At 38.4% G+C, this 23,889-nt stretch overlaps 1 protein-coding gene across 2 annotated transcripts in view; it reads left to right on the top strand.

Annotated features, from left to right (window-relative positions):
• Positions 1 to 23,889, top strand: part of MED13L (mediator complex subunit 13L) — a 303,689-nt gene that overhangs the window by 258,068 nt on the left and 21,732 nt on the right. Inside the window, exons 11-21 of one of the 2 annotated variants that reach the window (XM_081284952.1) lie at positions 532 to 757; positions 1,750 to 1,855; positions 2,169 to 2,293; positions 5,035 to 5,134; positions 10,528 to 10,745; positions 11,033 to 11,238; positions 14,651 to 15,588; positions 19,792 to 19,971; positions 20,567 to 20,790; positions 22,554 to 22,746; positions 23,367 to 23,793. In XM_081284952.1, coding sequence (XP_081141078.1) covers positions 532 to 757; positions 1,750 to 1,855; positions 2,169 to 2,293; positions 5,035 to 5,134; positions 10,528 to 10,745; positions 11,033 to 11,238; positions 14,651 to 15,588; positions 19,792 to 19,971; positions 20,567 to 20,790; positions 22,554 to 22,746; positions 23,367 to 23,793 — 2,943 coding nt within the window. Of the gene's footprint in view, positions 1 to 531; positions 758 to 1,749; positions 1,856 to 2,168; positions 2,294 to 5,034; positions 5,135 to 10,524; positions 10,746 to 11,032; positions 11,239 to 14,650; positions 15,589 to 19,791; positions 19,972 to 20,566; positions 20,791 to 22,553; positions 22,747 to 23,366; positions 23,794 to 23,889 lie in introns of both variants that reach the window. The other variant, XM_081284951.1, reaches the window with a different exon arrangement.

The raw sequence follows: 23,889 nt of genomic DNA, 5'->3' as shown, positions 1-23,889 counted from the left end.
TTTATGTTTATGAAACTTTTTCATATTGCTGTCTTTGTATGATGACACTTTTGAGGAAGGCTTTGCATGCCCTTAGGTATGTATTATACATCTAGTGATAACATATTTAACGCTTTTGAACCACCCATTATTCTAAATACTTTATATATTTATGTTAATACATTACACTTATGTATTTATGTTACATTAATATTATCTCATTTAATCTTTACCACAGCCATATTATTATGCTAACTTTATAACTGAAAGACTAGGGTTTTGCAGAGAAAATTTGAACCTAGGTTCTCTGTCCTGAGAACTGTTTTTAAGTGCAATTCATGGAATTGGAGATAAAGACATGTTCTTGATGAAGCCTGCTAAATTTTATTTAATTGCCAATGTAATCTTGAAAAGAAAAATCACAATGTAGATGAATTTTTAGTTTTTTAAAAAGCTTTGTTGAAAATCCTCTAAAACATAAATTCTTTTCTTTTAAAATAATCATTTTACTTTGTTTATCTTGTTCAATTTATCATTTACTTTCCCTTTTAGACTCTTAGCACAACCTAACAAACGGTTTAAAATCTGGCAAGACAAGCAGCCCCAGATGCAGTCACTCCACTTCCTTGACCCGTTGCCTCTGTCACAGCAACCTGGAGACAGTTTGGGAGAAGTCAATGACCCATATACCTTTGAAGATGGCGACATAAAATACATCTTCACAGCAAATAAGAAATGCAAACAAGGGACAGAAAAGGATTCCCTGAAAAAGAATAAGGTACCATTTACTACAGAGCGAACATAGCACGGTGTGGTTTTCTATTTCTGTCAGTGCAACATGTGTGGGAAGACTTGAGGCAGAATGTTCGAGGTAGTCTTGCCTGATTGCTATGTCCCCATGTTCATGCTCTTGGTACTATTGTATTGAACAGCGTATTGTTCCTTTTTATGTCATGGCTTACCTTTGTTTAAAAGTCAGCCGAACATAAATGAAGCTGCATATTTTCCAGGCTATAGCTTCTACAGTGCATGTTTTCTCATATGCTAATTCTTGTTGGCCTATGCTCCCTGCCTATTTCTTTTTAAATATTATTCCCAAATACCCAAAATGTAAAGAAAGAATGATTATGATAGTACCTACCATTTATTGAGCGCCTATTATGCTTACTGTGCTAAGCGCTATACCTATATATTCTCTGAACTAACGTCAACACTATCCATAGACTCTGAGTATTAATTTTACTGTTTCATTATCATACAAGTGAGTACTGGGTCTTTCTGCTGTCTTTAACCTTAAATTTTAAGACATTCTAAAATACTGGGCCATTTAAAGAAAGATTCTCAAGAGTAGAAGAGTGACAATTGAAAGAGGCCAGTATAGTTGAGGGCAATGTTTTTTAGATTCTTTTACAAGGATCTGTGTAGATCCAGAAGGCTTAATCTATAATTCAGTGTCTAAAATGTTGGTAAAGGCAGCTGTTAACACCACGGCAGGTCTGTAATCAGTTGCCACCAGTACTATTGAGGAATAAACCCCTGATTCACTCAGATTATCCCATAGGATTGAGGGGACAGTGGGGATTTCTTGGTTCTGTTTAAATTCCAGAGCAAGGACATATCTTCTGTATCCTTTGGTTGCATAGACCATGATTTATCATACTTGTGCTCATAACAAATTCCATTCTACCCTCTAATTCTTTGTGTTCTCCCTCATATTCCACACTTTGGGTTGGTGTTCATGTGTTTTGTTTGGCTGAATTTATTATACAGTCAGAGGATGGATTTGGTACCAAGGATGTCACTACACCAGGTCATTCCACGCCGGTGCCTGATGGGAAAAATGCCATGTCTATTTTCAGTTCTGCTACTAAAACAGGTGTGTACAATGATTATTTGCCTCACTTGGATTGTTGCTAAAATAAAATGCAAGGGAGATGAGTCTCAATTTAAAATTATATCTGTTGTTATAGCAATGATTTGATCTCATCTTTAATATATTTTTATAGTTTGTTTTTCAGTTCCTTTCAAAACTGATGAACATATTTGGAAATAATTGTCTCTAAATTTAACTAAAACCATAGGGGGAAAAATCACAAGCAGATCATGTTCATTGAGATCCATGTCCTTTCCTCACTTCTTCTTGCCTGATGGAGCTGCTCATTACATTTCTTTTGCCTTCTGTCCTACAGATGTCCGGCAGGATAATGCAGCTGGCAGAGCTGGCTCCAGTAGCCTTACGCAGGTGACAGATTTGGCACCTTCCCTGCATGACTTAGACAACATCTTTGATAATTCTGATGATGACGAACTTGGGGTGAGTGTATAGTATGTTTTGTGTTCTACACATAGAACAATTTCATCAAAGGAGGATTTAATGTCAGTGTGTTTTGTTATTTTTTTTGTATTTTGATCAACTCATTTGGGGGGCTATGATTTCGGGTTCTGAAGTTTCTTCAAAAATATTTGTATGCTTTGAAAGATTCAAAAAGTTGTTAGTGTAGTAGCTAAACCTCTAGGGTTTTGTTTGTTGATCCCTGCTTTCCACTAGTGTGTTTCGAGTTGTAAATATTAAAATCTTTCACATATATTTTAGTAAATTCTCTGATTATTATGGGACTAATAGGAAATGTATTATGTGTATTTCTTTAAATCAGATTTTTAATATAATGCCCACATACCTTTTTCTTATCTAATAAACTAGTGGTTAGTCTTCATTTTGAAGAATGCACACTTAAATGGTCTGTACTTTTTAGGATCTTAGTATTGTGGTAGGGAAATAAAATTTATATACTTGGAAGTCAAATTATTTAATAAAAGTCACGATTATAGTGACAGGTAAGAATTACAATTCTTTGCAGATCAGCTGAGCTAACAGTTAGGAATTTGTGTGCTTATCCTCTTAATCAGCTCTGTATCTTTGGACAAACATAAATATCCGTTATTCTGAACCCAGAGATGAGCAACATAGGCTCTCTTTTCAAAGAAGTCAGTTCATTATTCTTTCATTTATTCACTTACCAACCCTTCCATCCATTTTATATACATTTGTTAATCATTTGATGATCACTTCCTTTGTGGCAGATACTAAAGCTGATCATCACGCCATAAATATGATTAAATTATCACCCTTGTACTTCAGACACTCAGACTTAAGGAGAAACAGCATATAAAGTTGCAGTATACTTATGAGTGCAGGAACAGATCAGAATCTAAGGATGCTGAGCATTCATTCAAGTACAAAATGACAGGACATTGGTGTTTAAATTAAGGCTTGAAGGTTAAGTAGAGATCAGATTTCTAAAGTCCTTTCTAACTTTACAATCAAAAGTGGCTAATTAACAGATATTATACACCATTAGTGTTATAAGTACTTGGAAGATTAGAAGATCATAAAGGCCTTGAAGAATGATTTGACTTGAAATCTGGAAAGGCTGGGGGCAGTTAGAAGCAGGGAGGGATGTTAATTTGAGTGTGGAATGAGCCCTGATTAAGCAGCAAGAAAGGATAGGATTGGGGGGATGAGGAACAGCTCACTAGTCTGCTATTTCTTGGTGGCCAAAGTCTGATAGGACTTGGAAGGGTTTGGACCAGGCGTGGGGCTCTGGACTTCACACTATCGGTAACATGTTCCTAGGAAGGCTGTTGGGGTGGTTGTGCACTGTAAGAAGTGCATATTGTTTTTTACTATTTTAACGTGCAGGAAGCAAGAATCCCTATTTGTTATTTTGTTGAATTAGAACAGGAAAACCTTAATTCAGGCAGTAGCTTTGTGAAAGAAGAGAACACGGCAATGTGCAAAACTCTGGTAGAAGAAACAGCACATTTCGTATTTAGGCATTGAAGGTCCTTTTTGATCTTACCTTTTGAAAGCCAGGCACTGCCTGTCATTGGTTTTAAGGATCCTGAGGGCAAGGTTAGATGCTCTGGTGGTGATGGTAGGAAAAGTACGACAAGAAAAAGAATCAAAAATCAAAAAAGTAGCAAGGGAAAAAGTAAACAGTATGGATTGCCTGGTACTATTCATAGCCATCCTCCCTAGTGATTGTGAGTGTGCTCTGTGCCATTGAACTTATTTTCTGAATAAATTGTAAGTTACTATTGAGTGATATGAAGTAATGCTTTAATTTAGAGAATATAATTTTTAGGGAGTTGGACATTTTTAATTGAATTTTCATTTCTCTGAGTGTTTCTGTTTAACTGATTTCTGGTCTAGCATTTAATCACATGAATAGTTTATCTTAGAATCAATTGCTACTTCATCTAACTAGTAAGTAGAGGCTGATGGCCAAGTTTACATCTGAATTATCTTTGAATTTAATTTTATGTAAATAAAAGACCTTCTATTTGTAATATTTCTGTTTTTCTTTATGTGTTTTTGTTTTGTTACCAGTTTATTTGAGTTCTTAAAGATGATCTTGCCTACTAAGGGAATTGATTTTTTCTTTTTTTTGAGTAATTCACCAAAGTATCTCTGTGTATTTAAATAATTTTATAAAGTTTGTGTGTGTGTGTGTGTGTGTGTGTGAGAGAGAGAGAGAGAGAGAGAGAGAGAGAGAGAGAGAGAGAGAAGATGAACACTAACTGACAAAATAGATATCAAAGGTACATAGTTCATTGTGGTAAAAATAAAAATAATTGGAGATCATGAGGTCATCTGTTTTAGCTTCCTGCTTCCAAGCAGAAGGGAATCTAGACCAGTTGCCAATCACTGCTGAAGCTCCACCCTAATATAATCATTTTGTCTGAGAAACAGTTTTTCTAGTGACCTGAGAGGGAAAGTTGCTGAAGGTCTGTAAACTCTACTGTGATGGCGTAGTAGATCTATGAGGGAGGAAAAAAAAGGACTCTCAGTTTTTCTTCCTCGCTAAGCTTATGACCATGTCCTGTGTTTCACAGTTCTGCTGGGATTTCTGATAGTTCACCTGGTGCATGCTGTGTAAGGAAGCATCCTTTTTTTTTTTGAATCTCAGGAGGCATACTCTTCAAAATGCTGACTCTGTGTGCTCCTCTGTTTTAATAATAATTATCACCATCACCATCATTATCTGTTCTCAGGCTGTATCACCTGCACTGCGCTCATCAAAAATGCCTACGGTTGGGATGGAAGACCGACCTCTTGGGAAGGATGGAAGAGCTGCTGTTCCATACCCACCAAGTATGTGGATAAAGCCAACTGAGCTCGGGCTTGCTGCTATAAACTTCTCATAGAAAAGTTCTCAAAATCGGTGGTGCTTTTTCTGAAATTTCCCTCTTTATTTTCGCTTTTGACAAAATTCTAAGTTAAAACTTTTTCAAGTTGATCTTCCTGAGAGATTAGCAGGCAGCCTTCTTTTGAGTTGAAATTAAGAATTAATTTTGTGCTGGGCATGGTGGCGCACAACTGGAATCCTGAGGCAGATCACAAGTCTGAGGCCAGCAACTTAGCGGGACCCTATCTCAAAATAAAAATAAAAAGGGATGATGAAGTGGCTCAGTGGAAAAGCACCACTGGGTTCAGTCCCAGGTATTTAAAAAAAAAAAAAAAAAAAAAAGCTAACCTTTATAGTGTAAATGTAGAAAAACATGTTTTTGGTTTATTTTTCTAATAGTCCCCTCCTAGTAGGATAAATGCTGCACTTCTGATTTTCAGAGTGATATTTCACTATGAGACATTGTACAAAACATTTCAATTTTCATAAATTTAATTCAAAAATAATGATTTTGTTTTCTGTGGTCCTTTTCAAAATTCATATTGAGCTAGGTACAGTGGTCTACACCTGAAATCCCAGCGACTTGAGAGCCTGAGGCAGGAAGATTGCAAGTTTGGTACAAGTCGGGCAATTTAGGGAGACCTTGTCTCAAAAAATCAAAAGGCCTCAGGATGTTGCTCAGTGGCAGATCACCCTGAGTTCAATAGTGCTACTGTTGCTGCTACTACTACTACTACTAATTCACATTGAAGTTTTTGTGTGTCTGTCTGTCTGTCTGTCTTTCACTCATTCATGGTACTAGGGATTGAACCCAGGGCCTTTTATCACTAAGCTAAATCCCCAGTCTTTTTTTGAGACAGGGATCTTGCTAGTTGAACTTTGGATCCTCCTGCCCAGCCACCTGAGTTTTGTGTTTTCTTTTGAGATCAAGGAGTTTTCTCATATATATGCTGACATATAGTATATTTTAGTACATTCTTTTTTCTAAGAAGCCACATTATTGTATAAGAGAAAGGAAAGTCAGGGCAGCATGTAAAAGTTCTCTGAAGCAGAGATATAATTCCATAGCAAATCATTCTTCAATACCTTCTTGTGAACTTCATCTGGTAATGAGAACAAATTGAGGGGAAAAACCACCGTGTCACAGGGATGAGTCAAAAAGTTTTATGAACCTATAAATGTAGTGCTGATTTACTCAAATGTAGAAGTGGGAAGTATACAGAGGTTGGATTTTGACAGCTTAAGTGGATCTATCACTTTTTTAAATATGCAAAGCTTTCTTAAGCATGACATGAATGAAAATGAATAATGATGGCCAGCCAATTGCTGTAGTTTTTTAATTAAACATTTTCCTTTTTTTATTACTCTGCAATAAAGAATTTTTACAAACATGGAACTTCACAGATTAAAAGAAATAGTTTTAAAATAGATACATATGGGATAGGTCAGATGAGTGATTTTTTTTTTTTCCTTTTGAAGACCCAGTTAACCCTTTGCCCTTTTTGACATGAAGTGATAAGCAGTGATATAAGATGTTAAAGTGCCTGGGAGCATGTCACAGATGTCCTGCTTGTTATGTCTTTGCCCAATGGAGTATACTGCCTGCTCTCTCCTTTCATTTTTATTCAAGAAGAAATTGTTTTGAGAAGAAGCTACTCAGAATTTGATGATAAAGTATAGGTATAAAAATTAATTAATATGAAATATTATCACTAGGAAGAGCCAGATAAAAGTATGTATGTAAATTTGTGTTTGGGGGAGGGTGGTGTGTAGACATTTACACAGTATTTCCTCCCAAGAAATGATAATGAAAATAGACTAGCAAGAAGTTTTCATATCTGTAGTAGCTTTATTGGATGTTGAGGTGGAAAGACAGATGTGTAATGACATTTAATGTCTAGAACAGCACTGTCCAATAGAAATACAAAGTGAATCACAAATGACAGCCACATACGTAATTTTAAATTTTCTAGTAGCTATGCTAAAAAAGTGAAAAATGTGAGATAAGTTTTGATAATAATATTCTATCTTAATATATCCTTGTATCAGTATAAAAAGTTATTGGGATATTTTACATTTTTGTGTTACTCTTTGTATATTTATATTTTATATATTTTATACATGCAGCTCATCTCAGTTTAGCCTGACCCTATTTTGAATGCTCAGTAGCCACATGCAGTCAGTAGTTACAGTGTTGGAAAGCACAGGTTTGTGGTTATTAATTTGTGTATATGATAATGAAGAAAGCAACAAATTAACAACAAGGTTTAGTGTAGTGTCACCTCTGTGTTAAGGTATATTGTGTTACAATAAAGTAATCAAACAGGCGTTTTTCTCAGGTTTTACTAATTAGTTGCTTACGAATTTTTGTCTAAAAGTGTGTCAGTTTGAAGTATGAAAGAAAGTTGGAGTTTTTATTTGGCGACCTTTGTTCTGAAACGGCATGTAACTATTTTCAAAGGACTTTGGTAGATGCTCTGGGTGGGGAGGATGCTGAGAAATCAACAGGACAGCCTATGGTGGAGTGTTTTGGTCCTGGCGGTGTGTGTTTGTTGAAGGCTGAAGGTCTGTGTCATCGCTGAGTTCCTGCTGAAGTGTGGTGAGGATTCGCAGGGTGGAAGTCGTGGAGCACTAGGAGCTGGATTCCTCCCCTACCGTCTGTTCTGGGAGCTGTCCCTGACTTCACTTTAGCCTTTCTCTAGGAAGAAAGTTGCATGGCAATCCATGTTTCTCTATTTTTAAAGACCAAGTATTTTTTTCCTCTGGGTCTCTATCTTCTTTTTACCTTACCCATTTTGAGGCCAGTTCCCCGTTTGTCATCTCAAAACTAATTTGGGGTCAGCTCTTTTCAGAAAATTCCTGTAACTGAACAGCAGTTTCATCTTTTTCCAATGAAACCAGAATTGAGGGGGGAGGACTGAATTGTGCTGACTTCATCACTTACAGAATGTTTAAGCTGTACCTGGCACAGTGTTCATGTCGTCTCATTTAACACGCACAAAAATATGAGGTAGATATTATTACCAGTTTACAGATGCAGAATTGAAGTTAGGTTAAAAATCTTCTTTAGGAATATATGATAATAAGAATGGTGAAGACCACTTTTTAAAGTGAATTTCTAACAAGTGAAATTTTATCTATGCTTTCTTTGTTACCTTTGATAAAAATTAACAGGGTACCTGAGACTTTGAAAACTTAAAGATATATGAGTGCATTAGGTAGCATCAATAAAGTTGGGTAGGCTTAATTGGAATATGCCTTTATTTCATTTCTTAGAGAAAATTAAAAAATTAATTTAATAAAGCCATTTTTTGTAAAATATTTTATCATAGTTGGAATGGTTAAGCCCATCACTTTGAGAGGCATTACACATTTTCTGTATTTTTCACAGATCTATATGGATAATTAAGATCTTAAGACAGTGTTAGTTTAAATATTTTATAAAGCAGAATAATAATTTAAAATATTATGCTTATAAATAAGCTTATATTAAAATTTTGTAGTAGCTGTTCTTTGGCTTGGGAAAAGGTTAAAGGGGAATAGATTTATTTCAAGTGTAACCTAACTCCATATTAAATTCTTCCTGTTTGTTTTAAAGGAGACTTAACTGTTAATATGGAAGCTACACTCTTAACTGCCTCAGAGTGTATCAGCTATATCGTGTCTAAAATGGTTTGCTAGTAGTTTGTGGCTTAGTTGGTTTTGCTAGTTTCTAGAAATTGTTCAGTTTCTTTTGAGTAGAATATTCTCATAGCAAGAAGGTGCCTTGAATATTAACTTTGGGATTTCAGCTCTTCTTCTTCACAGTAGTAGGCACCATTTTGTCTAAGGAAATCTTTTTTTTTTTTTTTTCAATTAGAGCTTTATAATTATGTATAGTAGTTGTTCATCCCAACAGTCTCATACATGAACAGAATTTGATTTCAGTTCATGATCCTCTCTGCTTTCCTCTAATGGAATTTTATATAGATTCCTACTATAGCAAATAGAAGGGAAGCTTCTCCAATAGAAGTGAAAGTTGAGATCTGATTTCAAGCCTGTTGGCCTCTCTCCTCTTTTTCTTATATAGCACCTGAAGCTTAGACGTAGTAAATGATTTAGGATTATATAGTTATTTCACTAGTCAACGTGGTAAAAATGATCTAGTCCAGGCTTTTCACTTTTTCTCTGCCTGTATATGCCGAGATCCTCAGAAGTTCCTCCTACCCCCCAAAAAAGGGAAACATGGAAGAAATGCTGAGAATTACACATTTTGTCGATCCTTCCCAGTTAGCTGAGGGATCTGAGGCCCCGAGGGCAGAAGAGACCTGACCATAGCAAAGCTATTTCCCCACCTGGGTTGTAGACCTTAGTCCCCTATCCCTTTTTTATACAGCTCTGCTTTAGATTGCAGCCTGGGGAAGTCTGAGACTGTGTGAGACAGTTCTGTATTAATTTCTGATTAAGGATTAGACGTCAGATCTTAGTCTATTTGGTGATGACTATTTGTCTGTTTAAATTGTGAAATTGCTAGAAAGACAATAGGATAGGAAATTAGGATATTCAATATGATCCCAAATTGCTGATTTAAACTTATGGCTCCAAACTTTATAAATTTACAGTGCAGGACACCCCCTAGTGGGCGAGTTTTACAATGACAACTTGTATTTCACGGTGTATATTCTGCAATCAGTATCTTAATGAGTCTGTTAGTGATGATGATCACTTCAGGTGTAGTAAAGTTGTGTTTTGTTTTGTTTTGTTTTGTTTTCCTAATTGAGAATCACTGTTCTAAGTATTCCCCTTCCACACTGGTTGTTTTATGTTAAATTATTTTGATTCTAGGGTGGGTTTTTGATCCTAACTATAAAATTTCATTTTAATATCAGCCTAGAAAGAGAGTGTGGAATTGTTTTCGTGAAAGAGCTGCACCAAATAATCGTACTGCATAAAAACCACCATTTTGGCTCTAAACAACTTTTATTTTCTGTAATATTTCATACATAATTGTAACATGGATAGAATTTTTAATAATGCGGTTACTCCATCAAATTGCTTCCAGTTTCTATTTAATTCATCTCTTTAGACTTTCCAATAAGTAAATTACTAGAAGAAAAACATTTTGTAGCACTCATTCACTTAATTAACATGAAGTCATATCATAGAGCATTAAAAAGATACTAGTAAAGTACCAGAGGAGTAAAATTTTCTACCAAAGACCATCTTCTTAGAAGCTTCCATTATTAATATTCTGATGTATAACTGATTCAGTTAATATTATTTTCTGGTGCCTAATTGGGTACATGGCTGTGAAGTAGACTTGTTTTTAGAAGTCTTGATTGTTAAAAGAAATGTTCTTTTTTTTCCCTTCTTTTAGCAGTTGCAGACTTGCAAAGGATGTTCCCCACCCCTCCATCTTTGGAACAGCATCCTGCATTTTCTCCTGTGATGAATTATAAAGATGGGATCAGTTCAGAGACAGTGTCAGCATTAGGCATGATGGAGAGTCCTATGGTCAGTATGGTTTCAACACACCTCACAGAATTCAAAATGGAAGTAGAAGATGGATTAGGAAGTCCCAAACCAGAGGAAATAAAGGTAATTGTCAGTATATCAACTTTTCCAAGACAGGGTGTTTCCATGTGGATCCATAGGTACTGTTTTTGAAATGGTATTGTTGATGTGCTATACATATATGACTAAGAACAATTTGTTTTGGAGCATGAGGCATACTTGTTAGTGTCTTGATTAATATAAAATTTTGGCATCAGCTTTTTTCTGATGAATTAACAGTAGTTTTTGTTGCTGTTTATAAAAGTCTGCGCAGCTGTGGTTTTGTCCTCAGTAGCTTTCCAGAACTAACACCAGCCCTTTTGTTGCCACAGGACTTTTCATATGTGCACAGAGTTCCACCCTTTCAGCCTTTTGTGGGATCTTCCATGTTTGCTCCACTGAAGATGTTGCCGAGCCATTGCCTGCTACCTCTGAAGATACCTGATGCCTGTCTGTTTCGGCCTTCGTGGGCAATTCCTCCTAAAATTGAACAACTGCCCATGCCCCCTGCAGCCACTTTCATTAGGGATGGCTACAAGTATGTACAGGAGCTCTGTCAGTTCTTGTACAGTAGCATGTCATTAGAATTTGCCATTATTGGCCATTCATGCTTTTGTATACATGATCTTAGGTTAAAAAAATGTATTTATTTCTAAATGACTTTTCATATATTTAAAAACTGAGGGTAATTACATTGGGAACTTTGATGTTTATGCTCATTCAGTGCCAAATTGATGTGTATGATGGAATTGAGCACTTGACTGGAGTTAGTAATATTCTTTGTGTGGTTGTGGTAAGAACTTTGTTTTGGTATAAGGTGATGATTTCAGTGTGTTGTTTAGAAACAGTTTAAAATTAAGTATTAATGTAGATAATTTCTGTTACTGACTCCATATCATAAATGAAAATAGCTACAGGATGGCGGAAAGATTTAGAGGATGGGAAAGGAGGTGTCTATAGCAGCATGGACATATTTCATTCTGTCCAGAAAAATAGTACTTATATCAATGATGTAGAATCAGTCTTTCCTTAAATAAATAATTTCATAATAAGATAATTTAAATGTTATAAAGCAAAAGGCCACAAACTCATGTTTGTATTGGGGCCAGGTAAGCAATATATGAATGAAATGGGCAGGTTAAAAAGGTGGTTCTACTGCTACTCAACCTCATTTGGGGGGACAGAAGGAGTGAGTGGGTCCCATGTGTGCCACACTTGCTAGTCAGTGGCAGAGTTGTTGTCAGACAGGAGTGAGGTTAATGTGGTAGGGTTTTGTTTTTGATGGTGGGTAGAAATCTGGACTTGGATGTACATTTTCACATTTTAAAGTGTTGGCAACTAATTCAAAGTCAAACTTTAGGAACCAATGAAATTATGTTCAGACCCCTTCCATGGGCTACATGTTTGTGACCTTCTTTAAAACATATTGATGAAATCAAAGTTAATGCAATAACCAGGTTTCATGTATGTAAGTCAGTCTCAGAATGAAGAACTATGATGGATACACATCACATGTAAATGTATAGATGGATGTCAAGAACCTAGATTTGGGCAGCAGGAAGCCACAGCTGCAGTGTCATAGAGCAGACATTTCTGCCTTGTAAAAATTCTGTGTATGTCATTAGATGACCTTTTTATCTAAGTGCTCTTCTTTTTAAAACGGAGTAATCCTGCCCTGTATGCCACAGGGAACTTTTGAAAGGCTTCAGCAACTAATGTTTGTGGCAGTACCACAGAGATGACAACATACTAGCAATGTGGAAGAATGTGCTTGAAAGTAAACTGATGTGAGCGTCTGGTTTTCAGGGTGCTGCTGTGCTCCAGTTGTCCTTGAGCTTTCTTAGTTAGATATTGGCACAACACCACTAGAACATCCTGGGACATGGGGGGTAGGTTAACATGCACTGTTGCCGATGAATGAGGCAGGACCCTCAGGTACCTATTCAACAGTTTAATTCTCTCACACGCAGTTTCCCTGAAAAGGTCACTTGCCACCACATTGCTATGCAATGTTTTGATAATTCTGATTATTGTTTTGATCTATTACATCTGTCATTTGCCATCTCAGTGACTCTTAGCATTCTAAACTGACATGATTAATAAACCTTTTTGTCAAAGAAGGTGTTTTATATCTGCCCTGTCCTATGTGGCAGCTACTGGTCTTGTGTGGTAGTTGTTGACCACTTGGTGTTTGAAAAGCAAGACCAAGATTGAATTTTTCGTTCTGCTCATGCTATTTTAAATCTAGCCCTGGGGTGGTGATGGCTACTTTATTGGCCAGCACAGACTGTGTAATCTTCCTGCTGTGGCCTCTGGTCTCCATCACTCTGGACTCCTTGACACACTCAGTACACCTGTAGTCACTTGCTTTGAATATGCTTTTCTTGCTTATGAGCCAACTTTTCTTTCTCCTTGTCTGTTGAATGCCAAGCTTCTGCCTAGAGTTGGTACTCAATTCATTTTTATTGAAAAAAAATGAATATGTTGCTGTGTGAGCTCAACCATTCTTAACTACCTAGGGAACACTTTAATTATTTAGATTTTCCGTTAGTAGTCATAGCTCCTTTTCAGATCTGAGCTGGGTAATAATTTTAGGGTTTTGTTGAACAGGAAAACTTGAAAAGAATCCAATTAGTGTGAAGATCATTATTACATTCTTATTATTTTGGTCTCTGAGAGAGCAGTGATTGTCAGTCAAGTTTTCTGGGTCATTTTTTTATCTATACTCAGAGATACCACTGTGACTCAGATTTGAAATTTATTTATAGTGCCTTATTAGAATTTTTGGGCTAGTGCTTTAGTCATTTAAAAAAAATCACACAAAATTATTTGACAAAAGGTATTTATTCTCGCATTCTTTTTTCACATTTATAAGTGAAGGAGGATGCAATTTATTGGAGGATCGTCAATTTAATTACTGTGTGCAAAAAATCTTGAGACTAAACAGCCTGTATTCTTTTGGTACCTTGTAAATGCAAAGATTGGGCTCACAGGCTGTTATACAGATACATCAAGCAAAGTGTGTCAGAAGAGTGTTTTATAATGGGAAAGCAAACAGAATACCACAGACACTACTGTTTTGTTTTCTGTTTGGCTATTCAAAAAAAGAAAAGTCTCTGCTTATGAGTAAATAGATAAAATATCCCAGTTCTTCTCAGGGAATGGAAATAATTGTATTATATGTAATGCATAGCATGTTGAAAAATAAAAGGTGAACTAAAGTGACTGCCACCCTACAAAAATCTTTTAGAAGCTGGAGACTATGATACGTTATATGCCCTTCTACACCCCGACTCTATTAATACTAAAGCCTCTTAACAGCATGTGTAATATTTCTGTTAATTGCAGGATGGTACTGGTAAGTGGGTTATGTGAATCAGAATTCCCTTGTGGTCACTCATTACTAAGCCTAGAGACGGATGCATTTTGAAAATTAGAAAAAAATGTTAAATTTTCACGTGTATTTGATTATAGCTACTTCAATATCATATATAGATTATAGCCTCAGAGAACAAGCACACTGGCAGACTTTTAATTTCAAAAAATGACAAAAATGTAATTGCAAATTAGATGGAAATTTTATCCTGTGATCCTGTAGCTAATTTAGCATCTGAACTTGTGTGTCCAAGTTCCGTTTGGTAGTTACAGCTTTCCAAAATTACATTGATCAAACCCAGTGTCATGTTTGCTTATAAAGATCATGAAAGTTTCCTCCAAAGGTTGAGATGAGGTTTGTTTAAATGTGGAATAAATAGAAGGAAAGAGCTGCATAGAATATTCTTCATGTGTTGCTTCTCGATTCTCTAAGACTCTGCACTGATTGTTTCTTACATTTGTTGTTGTTGCTGTTAAAGAGAAAACTGTATATACCAAATGATAGCTGATTGGTGTGTGGACTCTGGTGTCTGCAGCGTACCACCCTGCCTCACCCTTTCTTTTATTTGTTGTAGTAATGTGCCTAGTGTTGGGAGCCTAGCAGATCCAGACTATCTGAACACACCACAGATGAACACGCCGGTGACGCTGAACAGCGCTGCCCCAGCCAGCAACAGTGGGGCAGGAGTCCTCCCATCTCCAGCGACCCCTCGCTTTTCAGTCCCCACACCACGAACCCCCAGAACCCCAAGAACTCCCAGAGGTGGGGGCACTGCCAGTGGTCAAGGGTCTGTTAAATATGACAGCACTGATCAGGGGTCACCAGCCTCTACCCCCTCTACCACACGGCCCCTTAACTCTGTGGAGCCTGCCACCATGCAGCCAATTCCTGAGGCCCACAGTCTTTATGTCACCCTGATTCTCTCAGATTCTGTGATGAATATCTTTAAAGACAGAAACTTTGACAGCTGTTGCATCTGTGCCTGCAACATGAACATCAAAGGGGCAGATGTTGGGCTCTACATCCCCGATTCTTCCAATGAGGACCAGTACCGCTGCACCTGTGGGTTTAGTGCGATTATGAACCGCAAACTTGGCTACAATTCGGGACTCTTCCTTGAAGATGAGTTGGATATTTTTGGGAAGAATTCTGATATTGGTCAGGCTGCAGAGAGGCGCTTAATGATGTGTCAGACCACCTTTCTTCCTCAGATGGAGGGAGCCAGAAAATCCCAGGAGACACCCATAAGCCTTCTTCTTCTCCTTCAGAATCAACATACACAACCTTTTGCTTCTCTGAGTTTCCTGGACTATATTTCCTCTAACAGTCGCCAAACTCTTCCCTGTGTAAGCTGGAGTTATGACCGGGTACAGGCAGACAACAATGATTACTGGACAGAGTGCTTTAATGCGCTGGAGCAGGGACGGCAGTATGTGGATAATCCCACTGGTGGGAAAGTGGATGAAGCTCTGGTGAGAAGTGCCACTGTGCACTCTTGGCCTCATAGCAATGGTAGGTGTCCCAGAATTCAGATTTGCATCTTAAAAAGTATCTTGATGTGACGATAACTTAAAAGTTTTCTTGGTTTATGTGACAGAAATTTTAAATTTCATCTGTTGAGGAAAAAAAAAAGAGACACAACTAAAATGAGAGCTTCGTTGATTTCTCCCTAAATTTAGAACTGGGGCAATGGTTTCTATTGAAATATTTTTGGAGAAGAGTAATTGTGTTCTGAAAATTTCTTCTTATATCAATCACAGCAGGCAACCCATTTTGGCAGCCTGTGTCTGCAGAGTATCAAAGTCATCCCCAGTGTACACGCTGATCGTTTGCATATCTCACATGCTAACATGCACCCATTCCTCAGGATCAGGTGCTAGTGAGGCCTTAAACCCTTCTGTCCATTTACCAAGTACTTTCCCCTTTCTCTGGCTTCCCAACATATTGAATCTCTTATTAAAATGATCACATTACTTTGTGGTTACTGAAATACATTACAAGCTCTTATCATATTAAAAGCTCCAGTTGGGCTAAGGGTATAGCTCAATAGTAGTAGAGCGTATACTTTGCATGCATGAGACCCTGAGGTATCCTCAGCACCATATGGGCAGGGGATCTCCATTTTGGAGTAGGGCTCTAAAAAAGTTCTAAGCGACCTGCTTGCCTCTTCCCTTATCATTCACTCTCTACACTGTGATACATGCTGGGACATAAAATCATGACTGAGGGAGACAGGGTATCTTATCTATTTTGAAAAATGGACATTTGAATGTTAATAAAATAATTACACACATAAGCATATTATTACAAATCACTGAGTGATGAACACATGGCTAGAGGGCTCACCCCAGACTACAGGTCAGAAAACACTCACCGAGGCAGTAGCACCTACTCCGAGAACTCAGTGATGAGCACGGACTAGGTAGCTGAAGAGGGTAGGGTGCAGGTTGTTGCATCCCAGCCAGAAGAAGAGGCAGGTGTGAAGATGCAGAGTTATGTGAAGCCTGGGACTCCTAGAGAAATGGAAGAATAAAAAGCCAGCAGGGGCTAGATTACAGAGAGCCTTTAATGGAGGGGTTGGGCCTTCATCGGAAGAGTAGTAAGAAGTCATTAATGGTTTTAAGAAGAGGCATTGACATCAGATTTGCATAGTTAATCAAAACACTATATTCTGGCCATAATGTGGGGTGTGGATTAGAAAATGGCAGGAATACATCTGGGAGGATATAAGACCAAATGAAAAATGGTAGCTTGCCTTAGAGTGGAGAAGAAATGGACACAGTCAAGAGATGTTTAAAAAGTATTATTGCAGAGTTTGTTAATGCCAGGAGTATGGGGGATTAGGGTGAGGGAGAAGTAAAGGAAGATGCCCAGGTTTGTGGCTTGGGTCCCTGGGCAGACAGTGGTGTCATTCAGAGATCCACATACTTGAGTAGGATGAGAAGTCCAGGTAGAAATGTCAAGTAGAGACGTAGTCCTGGAGTTCAGTGGGCAGGGAGAGGTTGGAATGTGGGTGATATTTCCAGTCGGGGCACAGAGAAGCTTACTAGGAGGAGGAAGAAGTGTAGGGTGAGCAGTGGGCAAAGCCACACTGAAATTTGACAAGGACAGAAGTGGGAGCCTGTAAAGGAGGTAGAGAAAGAAGACCAGAGAAAGACCTGTCTTGGAAGCCAGGTGTATAGGATTAAGCAGTGTTGCATCAAGAAGACGGGTCTGCAGACATTAAAGTGCAGCTGAATAGATTCAGATAAGGGTTAAGCACATTTTCTGAGCACAGTGAGAAATGGTTCTGTTGGGGCGTGGGGACAGACAGGATGACCACACAGTGAAAAGAAAGGGACAGAGACCAGGCTGGAGGGGGTGTGTGAATGAAGCATGGACTCTGCCTCTGAACAGCTGTCAGTCTTGCAGGAAAAGGTCATTAATGCTCCTTAAATATGGACTGAAGTAAAGAATAATAAAAGCAAACCCAGAAGACAGAGGTCAGTGGAATAGGGAAGGACACACATTCCAAGCAGGCTAAGCAAGAAGGTACTCTTGGGTACTCCATGGCAGCAGCCACCCCTAAGGGAGCATTAAAGGGTTGTCTTCATTTTCATAACTGCTTAAGTTCAAATAGCATCCTGTGCTTAGCAAGCCTTTAATTAATGTCCACAGAATAAATTTATGAAGTAAAGAAAATGCCACCTTTTCCTTAAAGAAATGTGCATGATCACCTGCAGTGGTTCTTTTCACTAGATTGTGACCTTTGGACAGAAACACACTCTGTGAATCAGTGGTATCATCTTTCCACTTGAGAAGGTGGACATCTTTATTGCAGGGGAAGTCTGGAAATTTTTAAGATGTTAAAACTAGCAGATATTACTATAGATGAATAAGATGGGAGACAGAGTTGCAAAAAAGCAATGCCTTAAATCACATCCTTTCACAACACACCTTTTATTTTGTGTGTAGAGGAAGGGAGTTTATGGCTTGCTTTTATTTTTTATTTAATTGTAGATTGACACAATACCTTTATTTTATTCATTTATTTTTATGTGGTGCTGAGGATGGAACCCAGGGCCTCACACGTGCTAGGCACTGAGCTACAACCCCGGCCCTCTGGCTTGCTTTTATTTTTCTCAAATCTGTGGTTTTGTCATTTCCCACTTTAGGTCGCTATGAATATAGAAGTACTTTCTGTGTTTCTTTATTATAAATTAAAGAGAAGCACAGGTTTAAGGTATAGGTGATTAGCACTGCTTTATCCTCACCAGATAGCTGGGCAAGGTGTGGAGAAATGTCCAAGAGGCCAGGCTGCCACTCAGCTCCACAAGTGGTCATATGGGGATATGGGGTTTGACCCTGACTTGTCAAGTCCCCCATGGCAGCAGCCACCCCTAAGGTTTTCAGAGAAACTGGGTACCCCCATTTGTGCATGAAATTGGAGTAGTCCTTTCAGAGTTTAAAGAAAAAACAAAAACAAAAACTCTGTGTACTACCAGTTTGTAACCTGTGTTGTATTGATGTAGGGACAGATCTGAGAATATGATAAGAACCCTTAAATACCCTTTCTAATCAGCCAGAAAACTAGAGCAAGCATCCATCTTCAGAAGTCCAGCTGCAGGCTCTCCTAGCATGCCACCTCCAGCTGGATAGTTGTTTTCTGCAGACATGTTTTAGAATATGATGAGCATTATGGACCCTCCATTCTGGGAAAAGTGCAAACATATTCACACAAGTACTCATGTGGTCTAGCATGGATTCTCAGGGGTTTTCAAATTCTAGGTTAAAAACTCCTCTCAAGTGACAGCTGGCAGAAGGAATATTTACTCTTTAAACAATTAATTCCTTACCTTCTTCAGCACCCAGATGGCTTCATGCTGTCTCTGCTGCGGTTCTGTTTGCCTCTGGCTGCATTGCAGGTCTTCTCTTTATGCATTGGTATTTTGTGAAAATATTTTACATTAAGAACATTAAAATCGCTTCCTCTCCTATTTTCCCTCCCCATCTTAGTGTTGGGGATTGAACCCATGACCTTGTACACACTGGACAAGCATTCTACCACTGAACTACATCATCAGCCCTAAATAGTTTTGTAAAGTTTCTATTTTAGGTTCATTTTGATCTACTCATCTTAAGTCAAAGCATCCATATCCATACAAGTTTGTTTGTACTGGGAATTGAACCCAGGGGTGCTTAACCACTAAGCTACATCCCCAGCCCTTTTTATTTTGAGACAGGATCTCGCTAAGTTGCTTAGGACCTTGATAAGTTGCTGAGGCTGCCCTTGAACTTGTCAGCCTCCTGCCTTAGCCTCTCAAGTTGCAGGGATATTAGGCATGTGCCATCAGGCCCACTTGCAAAGCATTGATAATCACAAGTAAAAGTAATGTGATGTAAAAAAGCTTTTGAAGCTCTCTTATGGAAATTCTTAAATGGGTTTCCATGATTTAAAAAATGATACCTATTCATTTTTTCTCTTTTAAACAATTCTTTAGGTAAACTCTTATCTAGAGTAACAATTTTTCTTTCTATTTGTTTTGGTTAACAAGTTATCAGTTATTTTTTTCTCTAATTTAGACTATTTTTTCTCTTGACTCCTAGGTCAAGAACCTTAGAATCTGATACAGCTAATAACATCTTTGTCATGGACTATGACTGAGATCCAAGATGATGACCCAAAAGAGGAGAATGCTAATCCCCTTATCCTTTGTGTTCCCATGTCTCTTCCAGTGCTAGACATCAGCATGCTCTCCTCTCAGGATGTGGTCCGCATGCTGTTGTCCCTGCAGCCCTTTCTCCAAGATGCCATCCAAAAGAAGCGCACGGGCAGGACCTGGGAGAACATTCAGCACGTGCAGGGACCACTCACCTGGCAGCAGTTCCATAAGATGGCGGGACGTGGAACCTACGGTAGTCCTGGCTGACTTAAACCCCTTCTCACCTCAGTGCTCCCCACTGAAGCGTAGCTTTAGTTACTGTCCAACCCTCACTTCACTAGCAAAACGGAATCTTTTTTATTTATTGCTGATAAGCTTTATTTGTTATTTGTTTCTGAAAGTTACTTTTGGAGTCAAGTTTTCTAAACACTGTTGGCATAATCCAGGTCCATGAGGAAAACTATCCCTAAAAGTGTGTTTCTTAGATTCTTATCCGCCTAGGTCTGATTGCATATTTGTTTTTCATGGTTCTGGAATAGTTTTTTAGTCAGGATCATAGTGCCCTGTTAAAGGAAATGAAGTAATACTGCTTGGGAAAGTTAACTTTCACTTGTTCTGGTCTGTCCTCTGGTTTTATTGGGCCTTCAGAAGAAACTTCAGACTCAATTAATGGTCTTCATCAAAGACTGCTTAATTAGATGATTTGAAAAATACTTTTAAGAGTATTATGTCACAGGTAATGACATTTCAGATCCAAAATTAAGACCAGTGCCCCAGGAATTTCTAAAATGCCCAGACTGTGGGAAATAGAATCTCAAGCACTTTCCTAAATGTCAGTGTTGTTCTAGGTTCAGAAGAATCTCCTGAGCCGTTACCCATCCCTACCCTGCTGGTAGGCTATGACAAGGACTTCCTGACCATCTCGCCATTCTCCTTGCCCTTTTGGGAAAGGCTGTTGTTGGACCCATATGGGGGCCACCGTGATGTTGCCTATATTGTGGTGTGTCCAGAAAATGAGGCCTTGCTCGAAGGAGCCAAAACTTTCTTCAGGGACTTGAGTGCTGTATATGAGGTAAGAAAGTTATTATGAGCATTCTTTTTATGACATGAGTCTCCTGATTGTTTCTGGTTATGAACTGAATTTGAAGAAACAAATTTCTTAAAAGTAGATTTCAAAGTAAAAATTGCAAACAGAGGATGAAGAAAAGAATTAAATTGGCAAGCCCCTCCCCCACCCCCACCCTTCCCTCTTGGCTTTATTCTTGATTAGATTGAGAAGAAATTCCTCTACCAGCCTTAGAACACATCTTAAAATCCATCCACTGTTTTTTTTTTTTTCCCCCATTTATGAGCTCAAAGTTTAAAGGTATTGTTCACTAGGAAAAAGTGGTAGCTGTGCACAAGATGAACTCTACAAAAAAGAAAGCACATCTGTTCTTTTTATTTACTTTTTGGTGGGTGGATACAAGTTCTCAAAAGCTATAAAAAAAATAAATGTTTAGCTTGAACATTTCTGAATCAAAAGGAAAGTTGAATGCATCGTGCTTCTGCTGTGTTTTAACACTACCTTCTTCTTAATAACCATAATCATGTGAAAACCAGCTGGATAATGTTCTCTAATATGTAAATTCTTGTTACTTTTGAAAGGTTAGACTTGTGGCACTTACATTTCTTTTGCTAAGGTCCATATACACTAAGTTCTTTGTACCTTATGATTCATATATGGCAAGATTAAATGAAATTATTTGTTAAAGTGTTTGTAACATAGACAGGTACCTAATAAACATTACAAAGTGTTTTGTAAATAAGATGCCAAGCTGAATTTTAAATATATTTCCAAAGAGTACATTCACTATCTGTAAACATACAAGTAAACATGGAATAGTAAATTTAGGAGTTGCTTCAGAGAAATGAGGAGATGCTAAAATGCCATGTGATGACATCTGTTGAGCCATTGAAAGAAACCCTTGGGTATAGTCATTTCTGCATAGCACATGGTCCATGGACACACAATACCGTTAAGTCATAATTAATCTATCACAGACAACTCATCTCTGTCTAAAGCTCAACCAATCTCTCGAATAAAACCTTCAAAGTAAGTTTTAGAAGGTTCAGGCACCCCTTGAGCAGCCCCATTCTCTCTTACGTTACTGGGGCTGCTCAAGGATTATGCACTAGAGAATTTTATGGTGGCTTGATAAGCTTTCACTTAACCCAGCTCTAGCAAGGGGTACTAATATGGACTCTTTTGCTGCTGAACAGATAGTTGGCTCTTTGGAGGGTGTTGTGAGTGTCCATTGAGTGTCCTGGAGATTACCAGCAGATTCTCATTGTCCTAAAACAGCTACTTCCTTTTGAAAAGTGATTGGGATGCTTATTGCTTTACCTCTGGACAATCAATCTAACAGATGGCCTATAAAATCTTAGTATTATCTTATGAGAAAACATTATGTGTAAGGATTACTTAAGAGATTTTAGTGGACATATGTCTCAGTTTTAGTAGTTAGAAATCCTGTTAATTCTTCTTCACTTGCTCATTAGCCTTAAGGTAGTGCTCAGCAATCTCCTTTGTGCAAGAGAAATTGGCCTGGGTGAAGAAACGTTTAGTTTTCTCCTGAGGGCCTAGTTCAGATTTTGGAGAGAGAGCAATTTTAGGGTAAATTAAAAAGTCCAGCTTATAATGTTCATTTGATTGCATGTTGATAACCTAAAGGAAAAGGAAAAAGCTTGCATGTTTATGGTAACCTCCCTTGCTGAGCGAAGGGCCGAGTGTAGGTACTGTGTGAAGGACTGACTGACTCCTGTTGAAAATAATGGGCTTGCTTGTGTCCTCAGATGTGTAGGCTTGGGCAGCACAAGCCCATCTGCAAAGTGCTACGTGATGGCATCATGCGTGTGGGCAAGACCGTGGCACAGAAGCTGACAGATGAGCTTGTGAGCGAATGGTTTAACCAGCCTTGGAGCAGTGAGGAGAATGACAATCATTCCAGACTCAAACTTTATGCGCAAGTTTGCCGCCATCACCTAGGTAAATGGAGGATTATTTGGCCAAGCAGAATTGCAGATCCTACCCATCTCCTAACAGATGCGGTATTAGATTTCTTTTGTCTCAAATAATGTTAGCATTTCATTACTATACCTAGTTTAGTCTAATTTTTGTGTTCTAGGTAGTTAAATCCTAATTTTCTTAAGGAAGCAATATCTATTTATACCACAGTTTGAAAATTTAGCAGCATGACTTGGTATTAACTGCTTACATTTAACCCATATTCTCCAGAGAACCTCTGAGGTTCGTAAAGCCATATATATACATAAGAGCATAATACACCACGATGGCTATGCAATATATGGCTTCTTATTTTTCAGTGAAGGCATGTGAAGTCTGTCTGGAAACAGAATATTATGAGTGATTAATATTTATTTTCAAATAATCTTTTTCTAAAAACTCGTAAGTTGTGTCACATGCATTTCTGTGTTTGCAGTGTGTATAAGCACATCCACAAGTGTGGAGATAGTGTTTAGGGTGTCAGAATCAGAGTACGGCATCCCAAGAGCATACTTTTTGAAAAATGCAACCATTCTAACATCTGATGAAGTTTGACTCTGCCAAACATTACTGACACCAACTGTCTGTGTATTCTCTTTCAGCACCTTATTTAGCCACTCTGCAGCTGGACAGCAGCCTGTTGATACCACCTAAATACCAGACCCCACCAGCAGCAACACAGGGACAAGCTCCGCCTGGGAATGCTGGGCCTTTAGCTTCAAATTCAGGATCAGCAGCTCCCCCAGCTGGCAGTGCATTCAATCCCACCTCTAATGGTGGTTCTACAAACCCCCCAACAAGTAGTTCCACATCTGGATCCTCCGTGTCCCAGGTCTCGTCATCTGCTTCTGCTCCGGGTATTAACCAGATGAGCACTACCTCTTCCTCAGGACTCAGCGGTAGTGTTGGAGGGCAGAACCCCAGTGTTGGGGGCAGTGCCACGGACAGAACCCAAGGGAACATGGGCTGTGGTGGAGACACTGAGCTTGGGCAGAACTCCTCCCAGCCTGTGCAGGATGGACAAGAAAGGTGGGTTCAACTTGGACCTCTTCTTTTGCCTCACCTCAGTGAATCTCCAAATCCAATAGAATGCTCTGATTTTCTTCTTTCCAATAAAAAGTGACA

Source organism: Spermophilus citellus (genome assembly GCF_964194105.1).
Source record: "Spermophilus citellus genome assembly, chromosome: 3".
Taxonomy (NCBI): domain Eukaryota; kingdom Metazoa; phylum Chordata; class Mammalia; order Rodentia; family Sciuridae; genus Spermophilus; species Spermophilus citellus.
Note: the sequence above shows the minus strand (reverse complement) of the source record. Positions and strands in the feature narration are given on the sequence as shown.